At 45.1% G+C, this 15216-nt stretch overlaps 1 protein-coding gene across 4 annotated transcripts in view; it reads right to left on the bottom strand.

Moving 5' to 3' along the window:
• The window catches only part of LOC140196143 (traf2 and NCK-interacting protein kinase-like), a 290127-nt gene that overhangs the window by 161553 nt on the left and 113358 nt on the right, over nt 1-15216 (bottom strand). For all 4 annotated transcript variants that reach the window (XM_072254879.1, XM_072254878.1, XM_072254877.1 and 1 more), the window contains exons 3-4: nt 14618-14674; nt 2519-2644 (exon numbers count right to left, since the gene is read on the bottom strand). In XM_072254879.1, the coding sequence (XP_072110980.1) occupies nt 2519-2644; nt 14618-14674 (183 nt within the window). The remainder of the gene's footprint in view (nt 1-2518; nt 2645-14617; nt 14675-15216) is intronic.

Consider the following 15216-nt stretch of genomic DNA (forward strand, 5'->3'; position numbering starts at 1 on the left):
GTGGCCACTTTATTAGGTACACCTGTACACCTGCTTGTTAAGGCAAATATTGGATTAGCCAATCACGTTGCAGTAATTCAATGCATAAAAGTATGCAGACATGGTCAAGAGGTTCAGTTGCTCAGACCAAATATCAGAATGAGGAAGAAATGTGATCTAAGTGACTTTGACTGTGGAATGATTGTTGGTGCCAGACAGGGTAGTTTGAGTATCTCAGAGACTGCGGACTTCCTGGGATTTTCACACACAACAGCCTCTAGAGTTTACAGATAATGGTGCGAAAAATCAGAAAAACATCCACAGTTCTGTGGACAAAAATGCCTTGTCAATGAGAGAGGTCAGAGGAGAATGGCTGGACTGGTTCAAGCTGACAGGAAGGTGACAGTAACTCAGATAACCACACGTTACAACAGTGGTGTGCAGAAGTGCATCTCTGAACACACAGCACATCAAAAAAGATACACTCAGTGGCCACCTTATCAGGTGCAGTGGACGGAGCGTATGTTTTAGTGTATTTGTTGTCTTGCACTGCACTGCTGCCGCACAACAGATTTCAGTACAAATATCAGCAAGAATAAACCTCATTCTGATTCAATAAATTGGTAAATTGGTTCATTATTGTAATACTTACTGAGGTATAGTGAAGAAATTATGTTGCATACTGTTCATACAGATGAAATTATTACACAGTGCATTGTGGTAGTACAAGGTAAAACAGTACGACAATGGAGAATACAGTGTTATAGTTACAGAGACAGTGCAGTGCAGGCAGACAATAAGGTACAAGTTCATAACGAGGTAGACCGTGAGGTCTAGCAGCCTGGTGGTACGTGCTTTCAGGCTTTAGGAGAGGGAATTGGGGAGAAGAGAGAATGTCTGGGCTGGGTGGGATCTTTGATTTTATCGAGGCAGTGGGAAACGTAGACAGAATCCATGGTCAGGAGGCTGGCTTCCATGATGTGCTGAGCTGTGCCCACAACTATCTACACTATCTAGCGGTCACTGAAAGAGGCTATGCAGGTGGACAGAGTGGTTAAGAAGGCATATGAAGGCAAGTTGCCCATGAGGCCAACTCGAATAAACCAGCTCCACCAATATCCTCATCAGCAAACCCGAGCAAAGTTCTGATGAAGAACATGGAGGCCATTCTCTCAATGCTTGCCCCTCCTGAATGGGTCAATGGGTGGGTGAGGTGGGACAGGTCTGAGAACATAGTGTAGGATTAGATTATTCAATTTTCTTTGCAGCTTAACAGTTAATTACCTGCTTGTATTTTTATAGCTATTTATATAAATGTAACTTTTTAGTATGTTTCCGAGTGGTCACGGTATGTATGTGTAGTTGCTCAGGGTACCTCTTAGTGATTACAGTTCTTTGTATCATTCTGGAAATTTCTGGAAGCCTCTCTGGTGCTGCATTATTTGAATAGGGCTACCTGATTGGTTACCTCTTATCTACAAATTTGCATGTGTCAGGTCTGCACTGGCAGGCATCTCCCAGTTTTCACCCAGCTGATAGGAGTTAACAGCCACTCATTTCTAACGTATTACCTGCAGCCTATTTAAACCCATTTCTCATCCACAGTTCATGATCACCCATTGAACTTACCAGGCCTCAACCAGTTGCTCCTAGCCTTCCCTTACCTTGTAGTCTTGTTGTGTTCTCTCTTGTTTTTAGGCCCCTTGTGGCTTATTATTTTGCAGTTTATTATTAAAGTGATCACCTGCACTGTTCCGTGTTTGGGTTGAACCTCCTCTACATTTCCTGGCAGAATGGAATATTTCTTATCTATGGTATAAAAAGAATTGAGTACACCCCTCCCCCCCATTGTTTTCATCTTCTGTTCTTTGTTCCTAGTAGCTAGACAGTGATTCTGATCCTAATAAAATTATCCTGAAGTAACAAATTTGATGCCTCTTCTTTGACTTCCAAAAGAACGTTGGATCAAAACATCAGAATGGAACAATAGTCATGTTGGATTCCAATGTTTTAATCTAAGCTTCTTTCAAAAGTCAGGAAAGAGACATAAAACTAATGCTTCATGATCATTTTATTAAGAGTTGATCGAATGAAGGAAACAGAAGCACAGAGTGACAAAGGTCTGCTAAGTGAAGGGAAAGCTAAGATTGAGAAGGTTAAGATGGTGCTGCTTTGCATTTAGCTATTTTATACCCATAGAGATAAGGAAAAATTCCATTCAAATTCATAGATAAGCATCAACCAATGAAAAGCACATATTCAATAATGCAGAATAAAGAAGCTTCCAGAACTTTCCAGGACTATACTTTGTATTTCCATCAGGAGGCATATAAAATTTGCATATACATATAAGAACTATTTAAAATACAAGCGGATAATTAATTGTTAAACTGCAAAGAAAATATTGATTAAATGGTTTAATCTAAGAATTAAACAGTTGGATCCCACAATAGGCATTTGGCTCTGTTGATTACCCTCCCTTCCTTGCTCAGCCTTGTCCACACCAGAGAGTACATGGGGTTGAAAGGAGGTCCTTTACCCAAAGCTGGTCATCCACGCCTGGAGGGTTCTTCTTAATGAAGGCGCCATAGTACGTAGCAATGTTTCGATGGTGAGAATACTTTTTTAGCATATTTATCTCCTGTTTGATCTCCTCTTCTTCATCCTGTGAGAAGGAACAAACATCTCAGCCTCATTCATCCATGACAATCATTCCCACCAAAGACACAGACTTCTGTTCAAAGATTACATCAAAATATCAAAGCATACAGTGAAATGCAGTGTTTGCATCAACGGCCAACACAGTCCCAAAGCATGATGCACAAGTTTTGACATATGTCCAGCCCAAGTTAGGGTCCATCAGTTAATCACTGATGGGAATGTAGATGGAACTAGGCAGATGACCAGGCTGGCATGGACTAGAGAGGCCAAAGGGCCTGTTCCTGTGTCATAGTTCTCTATTACTCAATTATGTAGGGTATCACAGGACAGTGTGGGCATGTGGCCAAGTGGTTAAAGCATTGGACTAGCGACCTGCAGATCGTGAGTTCGAGCCCCAGCTGAGGGAACGTGTTGTGTCCTTGAGCAAGGCAATTAATCACACAGTGCTCTGTGACGACACTGGTGCCAAGCTGTATGTGGAGAGGGGAGACTTGCAGGATGGGCAACTGCTGGTCTTCCATACAACCTTGCCCAGGCCTGTGCCCTGGAGAGTGAAGACTTTCCAGGCGCAGATCCATGGTCTCGCAAGACTAATGGATGCCTTAAAATCACAGAACAGAAACAAACTGTATGGCCCAGCTGGTCTGTGCCGAACTATTATTCTGCCTAGTCTTATTGACCTGCACTTGGACCATACCCCTCACTGCCTCTCCCCTCCATATGTCTATCCAAACTTCTCTCAAATTATGAAATCAAACCCACATCCACCACTTTCACCAGCAGCTCGTTCCACATTCTCACCGGGCACTGAGGGAAGAAATTCCCCTCCCCAGGTTCCCCTTAAAAATCTCACCTTTCACCCTTAACCCATGACCTCTAGTTGTGTCACCCAACCTAGTAGAAAAAGCCTGCTTGTATTTACCCTGTCTATACCCCTCATCATTTTATCAAATCTCCCCTCAATCTCCTACGCCCCAGAGTCACAGAGTGACAGTCTACAGCACAGAAACCGGACCTTCAGCCTGTCTAATCCATGCTAAACTATTTTTCTGCCTAGTTCAACTTTTCCCAGTAACTCACGTCCTGAATCCCAGACACATTCTAGTAAATTTTTCTGTACTCTTTCTTTCAAGTTTATTGATATCTCTCTGATAGAGAGGTTTAAAGTCCAAAGTAAATGTATTATCAACGTATTAACAGTATATGTCACCATACACTACTGCGAGATGCATTTTCTTGCAGGCATTCACAGTAGGTACAAAGAATCACAATAGAATCAATAAAAAACCCTATTACGCAAGTCCTCAAGTCGTGGCAACATCTTTGTAAATCTTTGTGAGCAGAACTGCACAAAATGCTCCATATTCTGAGTAGACGGTATCTGCAGGGCGAAGGGCCTGTTCCTGTGCTGTACTGGTCTATGTTTCAATATTTGGCCTCACCAACCTCTTCCCAATTCCTGGCAAGGTCTCACCCTACCCCTGTCCCCACCAACTCCTTTGTCTCCATCAGGTCCTCCTTGTGGCCTCCTGTGTCCCTCCTATCATCCCACAGTCTCTTAGTCTCTACCATCAGGCAGGCAGTATGGTAGGATTAAGTTGAGGACTTAGGGTGGGAAACAGCTTCTTCCTCCAGGCTGTGAGACTACTAACCTTCCTGCCAGCACCCAGGTCTCATCTCATATGAAGCGCCGATAGCGTTACACTGTTTGCTTTTTGACTTGTGTCATAAATGCACCTTAGGTTAAATGTCAATCTTCTGGAATATATTTTATCATTTGTTAATTTATTTACACCCCCAACCGCCACTAATTTATCATTTTCTGCCAGAGTTACCTTCTACACAGACACTCCTGTGCCTACTGTGTCTTTATGGATGTACAATCAATGTATACAAGCTATTGTATTGCAATTCATTTGTGTTTCCTGCATTTATAGTGTTTTTGTTTATTTATTGTTTCTTTATTTCTGCAGTTTTTTTGTGCTGCATTGGAACCGGAGTAACAATTATTTTGTTCGCCTTTACACTTGTGTGCAGTAAATGCTGTTAAACAATCTTGAATCTTGGTAACATTGCTTGTGCACATGCGCTGGTCATGCATGCAGCCTGTTACAGCCGTTCCGATCAGTATTCTTACTTTTAACTTACGTTATTTTTTGTATTTTTTTTATGGTAACACGTTGAAGCTGCATCCTCTCTAACATGCTGGTAGAGAGAGTTTTATTTGGGTTTTTAGCGCTGGAAATAGTTACATTCCGACACGTCTCATTAGCGAGACAGAAGCATGGTCGCATTGCTCATTCCAGGGACCAGCTGATTGAGCTTATGCCGGCCAGTTTAGCGAGCAGAGCGGCAGACACACCGGTTGAAATCTGGAGGAAAACACACAGAGGATGCAGAGGGAGATCACAAAGTCGAGGAAAGAGGACCGGGTCGAGACAACAGAGACTTATGGAGAAGAGGAGTTCGGTGGGTAATAAAATGGACGCGTTCACGGCGCTAGCCAGGCATCAGAGAACATTCCGGGAGGGCAGTGTTATGTGTTTCACTGGAACGGGGCTGCACGAGGACATACCCGATCAAAACTTCTCCATGGACGGCTTCCAGACCGTTCGGGCTGACCGGAAGTGCACTGAGAGCCGTAAGCGTAAAGGAGTTGGGTGCTTACTGTTCTGGTTAACAACAGATGGTGCAATCCGGGTCATATTACGATCGAGGAATGTGTTTGTAGACCGGATATTGAACTTTTTACTGTTGGATTGTGGCCATATTCCACCGAGATACAACACTTGGCGGCACGGGAGGTCGTTCCTGCCTGTGGCCATCGAATGTGCAGCTCCTCCCGTGGAGGGTCAGACACCCTGAGCCAATAGACTGGTCCTGGACTTATTTTCCATCTGGCATAGTTTGTATTTTGTTGTTTGATTGTTTGTGGTTTTTGTATTGCTATATTTACGCTCTATTCTTGGTTAGTGCGGCTGTAATGAAACCCAATTTCCCTCGGGATCAATAAAGTATATCTATCTATCTACTTGATGTATTAAGTGTATCAGTTATACCATCATGTACTGTGCTGTGCACCTTGGTCCAGAGGAACATTGTTTCGCTTGGTGGTGTACATGTGTGCGGTTGAATGACAATAAACTTGAACTATCTCTTTTACTCCAGGTGCTCAAAGTTTGATGGTTACAAAGTTTGTTAAAGATGACACTCAGATAGGTGGTGTTGAGAGTAAAGAGGGTTATCAGGAGTTTTTGATTGGGTGGGTAAGTGGGCAAAGTAAGTGCATCGTCAAGTAGACGCGCAAAGTGCTGAAATTCGGGAGGGCAAACAGGGTCAGAACTTTCACAGGGACTGGGGAGTTTTGTGGAACAGAGGAAATGAGTACAAGTGCATGGTCCTCTCAAAGTGCAGTTATGGTAGGCAGGGTGGAGAAGAAGGAATTTAGCACACTCCCCTTCATCAGTCAGAAGTATTACAGAAGTTGTGATGCTATGTTGCACGTGTACAAGATGTCAGTAGTGTAGCAGTTAGCATAACACTATTACAGCTCCAGCAACCCAGGTTCAACTCCCATCACCGTCTGTAAAGAGTTTATACATTCTCCCCGCATTTCCTCCCACATTCCAAACATATGCAATAAATAGATTAATTAGTCACATGGGTGTAATCAATCACACAGGTGTAATTGATCAAACGGGTGTAATTGGGCGACATGGGCTCATTGGACCACGAGGGCCTGTTACTGTGCGGTATTTCCAAATAAAATGCTGTAAGAAGTCACGAAGAATCTTGGGCCAAAACGTCGGTTGTTTATTCCCCTCAATAGATTAGATTCAAAGCTGGCTTGGCCACAGTAGGCAGAGGGTCATGATGGAAGGGGCTTACTCTAACCGGAGGTAACATGGGTGTGTTTGGTCGCTGCAGATTCATTGGGTGTGAAGGGCCTGTTATACTGTACTGTAAAGAAACATAGAAATCTACAGCACATTACAGGCCCCTCAGCCCACAATGTTGTGCTGACCACGTTACCTACTCTAGAAACTACCTAGAATTTCCTTCGCGTACAGCCCTCTACTCCTTTAAGCTCCATGTACCTATCTAATAGTCTATTGTATCCATCTCTACCACTTTCACTGCTAGTGAGTTCCACGTACTCACCAATCTCTGTGTGAAAAACTTACCTCTGACATCCCCCTTGTACCTGCTTCCAAGCACCTTAAAACAATACCCCCCCCCACCCCCCGTGTTAGCCATTTCAGCCCTGGAAAATGCCTCTGACTATCCACACGATCTAAGCCTCTCATCATCTTATACACCTCTATCAGGTCACCTCTCATCCTCTGTCACTCCAAGAAGAAAAGGCCAAGTTCACTCAACCTATTCTTATAAATTACATCCTCCAATCCAGGCAACATCCTTATAAATCTCTTCTGCACTCTCTCTATAGTATCTACATCTTACCTGTAGTGAGGTGACCAGAACTGAACACAGTACTCCGTGGGGTCTAACTAAGGTCCTATATAACTGTAATATTGCCTTATGGCTCTTGAACTCAATCCATGGTTGATGAAGGCCAACGCACCGCACACCTTCTTTAACAACACTGTGAGCCTGCACAGCAGCTTTGAGTGCCCTATAGACACGGACCCCATGATCTCTCTGATCCTCCACACTGCCCAGGATCTTACCATTAATACTATATTCTGTCTTCAAATTTGACGTACCAAAATGAACCACTTCACACTTAGCTGGACTGAACTCCATCTGCCACTTCTCAGCCCAGTTCTGCATCCTATTGATGTCCCGCTGTAACCTCTGACAGCCCTCCAAACTATTCACGACACCCAAACTTTTGTGTCATTAGAAAACTTACTAACCCACACTTCTACTTCCTCATCCAGGGCATTTATAAAAATCACAAAGAGGAGGGGTCCAGACCAGATCCCTGCAGAACACCACTGGTCACCGACCTCCGTGCAGAATACAAACCATCTACAACCACCCTTTGCCTTCTGTGGACAAGCCAGTTCTGGATCCACAAAGCAAGGCCTCCTTGGATCCCATGCCTTATTACTTTCTGAATGAGCCTTGCATGGGGAACCTTATCAAATGCCTTACTGACATCCATAAACACTACATCCACTGCTGTACCTTCATCAATGTGTTTTGTTACATCCTCAAAGAATTCAATCAGGTTTGTCTCTCCAAATGCTCATAAATCTTGCCTCTCAGAATCTTCTCCAACAATTTGCCCACTAGTGAAGCAAGACTCACTGGTCTATAATTTCCTTGGTTATCTCTACTCTCTTTCTTGAAGAAAGGAACAAGATTTGCAACCTTCCAATCCTCTGGTACTTCTCCCGTCCCTGTTGATGATGCAAAGATCATCACCATAGGCTCAGCAATCTTCCTTGCTTCCCACAGTAGCCTGGGGTACACTCGTCTGGTCCCGGCGACTTATCTAACTTAATACCTTTCAAAAGCTCCAGCACATCCTCTTTCTTAATGTCTGTACACTCAAGCGTTTTAGTCTGCCGTCAGTCATCCCCACAATTGCCAAGGTCCTTTTCCCTGGTGAATACTGAAACAAAGTATTCATTAAGTACCTCCGCTACCTCCTCTGACTCCATACATGTTTCTACTATCGCACCTGATTGGTCCTATTCTCACACGGCTCATCCTCTTGCTCTTCACATACTTGTAGAATGCCTTGGGGTTTTCCTTAATCCTGCTCACCAAGGCCTTCTCATGGCTTCTTCTGGCTCTCCTAATTTCATTCTTGAGCTCCTTCCTGGCACCCTTGTAATTTCTGAGAGCTTCAACAGTACCTAGTTTCTTGGATCTTTCGTAAGATTTTCTTTTCTTCTTAACTAGATTTTCTACATCCTTTGTATACCATGGTTCTTTTACCCTACCATCCTTTTCCTGCCTCAATGGAACATACCTATGCAGAATATCATGCAAATGTTCCCTGAACATTTGTTATATTTCTGCCATGCATTTCCCTGAGAACATCTGCTCCCAATTTATGTTCCCAAGTTCCTGCCCAATAGCACCATATTTACACCTCCCCCAATTAAACGTTTTCCCAAATTGTCTGCTCCTATCCCTGTCCAGTGCTATGGTGAAGGAGATAGAGTTGTGATCACTACCTCCAAAATGCTCTCCCACTGAGTGATCTGACACCTGACCAGGTTCATTTCCCAATACCAGATCAAGTATAACCTCTCCTCCTGTAGGCTTATCTACATATTGCGTCAGGAAACCTTCCTGAACACACCTAACAAACTCCAGCCCATCTAAACCCCTTGCTCTAAGGAGATGCCAGTCAATATGAGGAATGTTAAAATCTCCCATCACAACAACCTTATGATTATTGCTCTGTTCCAGAATCTGCCTCCCTATCTGCTCCTCGATGTCCCTGTTACTATTGGGGATGTCTATAAAAAACACCCTGTAGAATAATTGCCCCTTCCTGTTTCTGACTTCCACCCACAATGACTCGGTAGACAATCCCTCCATGACTTCCTCTTCTGCAGCCGTGACACTATCCCTGATTAGCAATGCCACTTCTCCACCTCTTTTGCCTCCCTCCTTGTCATTTTTGAAACACCTAAAGCCCGTCACACTCAGCAGCCATTCCTGCCCGAGACATCCAAGTCTGTGTAATAGCCACAATGTCACAGTTCCACGTATTGATCCACGCTCTAAGTTCATCCGCCTTGTTTATGATGCTTATTGCATTAAAATAGACACATCTCAAACCAGCTGGCTGAGTGCATCTTTGCTTATCATCTGCTCATCCTTCCTCACAAACTCCCTGCAAGCTGTCTCTATTTGTGTGCCAACCGCCCCATCCTCTGCCTCTTCACTTCAGTTCCGGCCCCCCTGCAAATCTAGTTTAAACCCTCCTCAATAGCATTAGCAAATAAAATCTTGAAATAAAATGTTAAAAAGAATATCGTCCTCACTTGTGGGATATTGCTGTGCCTTCCTTGCCCTTTTCCCCCATGTTTCACCAATGGCCAATGTGAAACATTTGGCACCTCCGGGCAGCTGATGAAAGGTGCTATGGAAATGCAAGTCCGCATACCACAGATAGCTGTGGCGGCAATAAGGCGATAAGACCTCAGAGCAGAATTAGGCCATTCAGCCCATTGAGTCTGCTCTGCCGTTCCATCTTAACTGATTCACTTTCCCTGTCAACCCCATTCTCCTGCCTTCTCCTGTAACCTTTAATGCCCTGACTAATCAAGAACTTGTAAACCTCTCCTTTAAAGAAACCCAATGACTTGGCCACCGCAGCCGTCTGTGGCAAGGAGTTCCACAGATTCACCATCCCCGGTTAAAGAAATTCCTCCTCATCTCTGTTCTAAACTGATGGCTCGCTGTTCTGAGGCTGTGCTCTCTGCTCCAATGTCCTCACCACAGGAAACATCTTCTCCACATCAACTCCATCTAGGCCTTTCAATATCCAATACGTTTCCAGGAGATCCCCTCTCACTCTCCTGAACCAGCGAGTACAGGCCCAGAGCTGTCAAATGCTCCTCATACCCGTTCATGCCTGAAAGCAGGGATCCAAAACTGCTCATGATTTTCAAAGTGCAGTCTGACCAATGCCTTATAAAGCCTCAGCATTACATCCTTGATTTTATATTCTAGTCCTGCCTAGTCATTGAGTATATTTAAAGCGAATGGTGATAGACTTGATTTGTCGAGGCATCAAAGGTTATGGGGAGACTGTAGGGTAATGGGGTGACAGTGACAGACCGTCCCCACCCCTACTGTACCCCGGTGTTACACAGCAACAGACCCGTCCCCACCGGTACCGTACCCCAGTGTTACACAGCAACAGACCTGTCCCCACCGGTACTGTAATCCGGTGTTACACAGCGACAGACCCGTCCCCACTGGTACCGTATCCCGGTGTTACACAGCGACAGACCCGCCCCCACCGGTACCGTACCCCGGTGTCACACAGCGACAGACCCGCCCCCACCGGTACCGTACCCCGGTGTTATACAGTGACAGACCCGTCCCCACTGGTACCGTACCCCGGTGTCACACAGCGACAGACCCGTCCCCACCGGTACCGTACCCCGGTGTTACACAGTGACAGACCCGTCCCCACCGGTACCGTACCCCGGCATTAGACACTGACAGACCCGTCCCCACCGGTACCATACCCCAGTGTTACACAGCGACAGACCTGTCCCCACCGGTACTGTAATCCGGTGTTACACAGCGACAGACCCGTCCCCACCGGTACTGTAGCCCAGTGTTACACAGTGACAGACCCGTCACCACCAGTACCGTAGCCCAGTGTTACACAGTGACAGAACCGTCCCCACCAGTACCGTACCCCGGTGTTGCACAGTGACAGACCTGTCCCCACCGGTACCATACCCCGGTGTTATACAGTAACAGACCCGTCCCCACCGGTACCGTACCCCGGTGTTATACAGTGACAGACCCGTCCCCAACGGTACCATACCCCAGTGTTATACAGTGACAGACCCATCTCCACTGGTACTGTACCCCAGTGTTATACAGTAACCATAGAAACCATAGAAACTACAGCACAGAAACAGGCCTTTTGGCCCTTCTTGGCTGTGCCGAACCATTTTCTGCCTAGTCCCACTGACCTGCACACGGACCATATCCCTCCATACACCTCCCATCCATGTATCTGTCCAATTTATTCTTAAATGTTAAAAAAGAACCCGCATTTACCACCTCGTCTGGCAGTACATTCCATACTCCCACCACTCTCTGTGTGAAGAAGCCCCCCCTAATGTTCCCTTTAAACTTTTCCCCCCTCACCCTTAACCCATGTCCTCTGGTTTTTTTTCTCTGCTTGCCTCAGTAGAAAAAGCCTGCTTGCATTCACTCTATCTATACCCATCATAATTTTATATACCTCTATCAAATCACCCCTCATTCTTCTACGCTCCAGGGAATAAAGTCCTAACCTATTCAACCTTTCTCTGTAACTGAGTTTCTCAAGTCCCGGCAACATCCTTGTAAACCTTCTCTGCACTCTTTCAACCTTATTAATATCCTTCCTGTAATTTGGTGACCAAAACTGAACACAATACTCCAGATTTGGCCTCACTAATGCCTTATACAACCTCATCATAACATTCCAGCTCTTATACTCAATACTTTGATTAATAAAGGCCAATGTACCAAAAGCTCTCTTTACGACCCTATCTACCTGTGACGCCACTTTTAGGGAATTTTGTATCTGTATTCCCAGATCCCTCTGTTCCACTGCACTCCTCAGTGCCTTATCATTAACCCTGTATGTTCTACGTTGGTTTGTCCTTCCAACGTGCAATACCTCACACTTGTCAGTATTAAACTCCATCTGCCATTTTTCAGCCCATTTTTCTAGCTGGTCCAAGTCCCTCCGCAGGCTCTGAAAACCTTCCTCACTGTCTACTACACCTCCAATCTTTGTATCATCAGCAAACTTGCTGATTCAATTTACCACATTATCATCCAGATCATTGATATAGATGACAAATAACAATGGACCCAGCACTGATCCCTGTGGCACACCACTAGTCACAGGCCTCCACTCGGAGAAGCAATTCTCTACTACCACTCTTTGGCTTCTTCCATTGAGCCAATGTCTAATCCAATTTACCACCTCTCCATGTATACCTAGCGACTGAATTTTCCTAACTAACCTCCCATGCGGGACCTTGTCAAAGGCCTTACTGAAGTCCATGTAGACAATATCCACTGCCTTCCCTTCATCCACTTTCCTGGTAACCTCCTCGAAAAACTCCAATAGATGGGTCAAACATGACCTACCATGCACAAAGCCATGTTGACTCTCCCTAATAAGTCCCTGTCTATCCAAATGCTTGTAGATTCTGTCTCTTAGTACTCCCTCCAATAACTTACCTACTACCGATGTTAAACTTACTGGCCTATAATTTCCCAGATTACTTTTCGATCCTTTTTTAAACAACGGAACAACATGAGCCACTCTCCAATCCTCACCTCACCTGTAGACAGCGACATTTTAAATATTTCTGCCAGGGCCCCTGCAATTTCAACACTAGTCTCCTTCAAGGTCCGAGGGAACACCCTGTCAGGTCCCGGGGATTTATCTACTTTAATTTTCCTCAAGACAGCAAGGGCCTCCTCCTTTTCAATCTGTACAGTTTCCATGATCTCACTACTTGTTTCCCTTAATTCCATAGACTTCATGCCAGTTTCCTTAGTAAATACAGACGCAAAAAACCTATTTAAGGTCTCCCCCACTTCCTTTGGTTCTGCACATAGCCGACCACTCTGATCTTCAAGAGGACCAATTTTATCTCTTACAATCCTTTTGCTCTTAATATACCTGTAAAAGCTCTTTGGATTATCCTTCACTTTGACTGCCAAGGCAACCTCATGTCTTCCTTTAGCCCTCCTGATTTCTTTCTTAAGTATTTTCTTGCACTTCTTATACTCCTCAAGCACCTTATTTACTCCCTGCTTCCTATACATGTCATACAACTCCCTCTTCTTCTTTATCAGAGTTGCAATATCCCTTGAGAACCTAGGTTCCTTATTCCTATTCACTTTGCCTTTAATCCTGACAGGAACATACAAATTCTGCACTCTCAAGATTTCTCCTTTGAAGGCTTCCCACCTACTGATCACATCCTTGCCAGAGAACAACCTGTCCCAATCCACGCTTTTTAGATCCTTTCTCATTTCTTCAAATTTGGCCTTCTTCCAGTTAAGAACCTCAACCCCAGGACCAGATCTATCCTCGTCCATGATCAAGTTGAAACTAATGGTGTTATGATCACTGGAACCAAAGTGCTCCCCTACACAGACTTCTGTCACTTGTCCTAACTCGTTTCCTAACAGGAGATCCAATATTGCATCCCCTCTAGTTGGTCCCTCTATATATTGATTTAGAAAACTTTCCTGAACACATTTTACAAACTCTAAACCATCTAGACCCCTAACAGTATGGGAGTCCCAATCAATATATGGAAAATTAAAATCCCCTACTACCACCACAACTTTATGTTCCTGCAGTTGCCTGCTATCTCTCTACAGATTTGCTCTTCCAAGTCTCGTTGACTATTGGGTGGTCTGTAATACAATCCCACTAATGTGGCCATACCTTTCCTGTTTCTCAGCTCCACCCATAAGGACTCAGTAGACAAGCCCTCTAATCTGTCCTGCCTGAGCACTGCTGTAATATTTTCTCTAACAAGCAATGCTACTCCCCCACCTTTCATTCCTTTGCCTCGATCACATCTGAAACATCGGAACCCTGGAATATTAAGCTGCCAGTCCTGCCCCTCCTGTAGCCAAGTTTCACTAATTGCTATAAGGTCATAATTCCACGTGTCAATCCATGCCCTCAACTCATCCGCCTTCCCCGCAGTACTCCTAGCATTGAAATATATACACCTCAGTAGATTTTTACCACCACTCACAACCTTTCTATTAGCGGATTTGTTTGAACTTTTAACATCATTTATTTTCACCCCAGCCACACTGTCAGCTCTGGCACTCTGGTTCCCACCGGTACCGTACCCCAGTGATATACAGTGACAGACCCATCCCCACCGGTACTGTACCCCAGTGATATACAGTGACAGACCCGTCCCCACCGGTACCGTACCCCAGTGATATACAGTGACAGACCCATCCCCACTGGTACTGTACCCCAGTGATATACAGTGACAGACCCATCCTCACCGGTACCGTACCCCAGTGATATACAGTGACAGACCCATCCCCACCGGTACTGTACCCCAGTGATATACAGTGACAGACCCGTCCCCACCGGTACTGTACCCCAGTGATATACAGTGACAGACCCATCCCCACCGGTACTGTACCCATGTTTTACAGTGACAGACCCGTTCCCACGGTTTGAGAGCTGTCCACAGCAGCACTGTATAGAGTGACAGATCGATGCACCACAGATCTTCCTGCAGCATCTTACCCCGGTGACATCCATGACCTTGATTGCTGCCAGCTGACCGGTTTTGACATGTCGACCCTGCAGAGGAAACAAATTAAATGAATGTCAGACGGGATCATTGAGAGGTGGAGTCCCCATTTCCACGTCCCACAGTAACAAGCCTCCATCAGACAATCCAGAGTGCAGGCTGCCGTGGGATGGTCACTCTACCATCTCCAGTCTCCGTGGGATGGTCACTCTACCATCTCCAACCTCTGGATACATAGAAAAGGAATCAGTTCCCCTTCCAGCTCATCAAATCCCACTCAGGCGTGAAAACCTCTCTGGTTTTCTGCTATAACCCATCCCCTTCAAGGTTCGACGTGCTGTACGTTCAGAGATGCTCTGCACTCCACTCTGTCAGCTTGAACCAGTCTGACCATTCTCCTGTAACCTCTCTCATCAAAAATGTGTTTTCACCCGCTGACAGCCACTGACTGGATTTTTTTGTTTGTTTGTCAAACCACTCTCTGTAAACTCTGGAGACCACTATGTGTGAAAACCCCAGGAGATCAGCAGTTTCTGAGATACTCAAACAACCCCATCTGGCACCAACATTCATTCCATAGTAAAGTCACTTA

This window comes from Mobula birostris, chromosome 4, assembly GCF_030028105.1.
Source record: "Mobula birostris isolate sMobBir1 chromosome 4, sMobBir1.hap1, whole genome shotgun sequence".
In the NCBI taxonomy this organism is placed as follows: Eukaryota; Metazoa; Chordata; class Chondrichthyes; order Myliobatiformes; family Myliobatidae; genus Mobula; species Mobula birostris.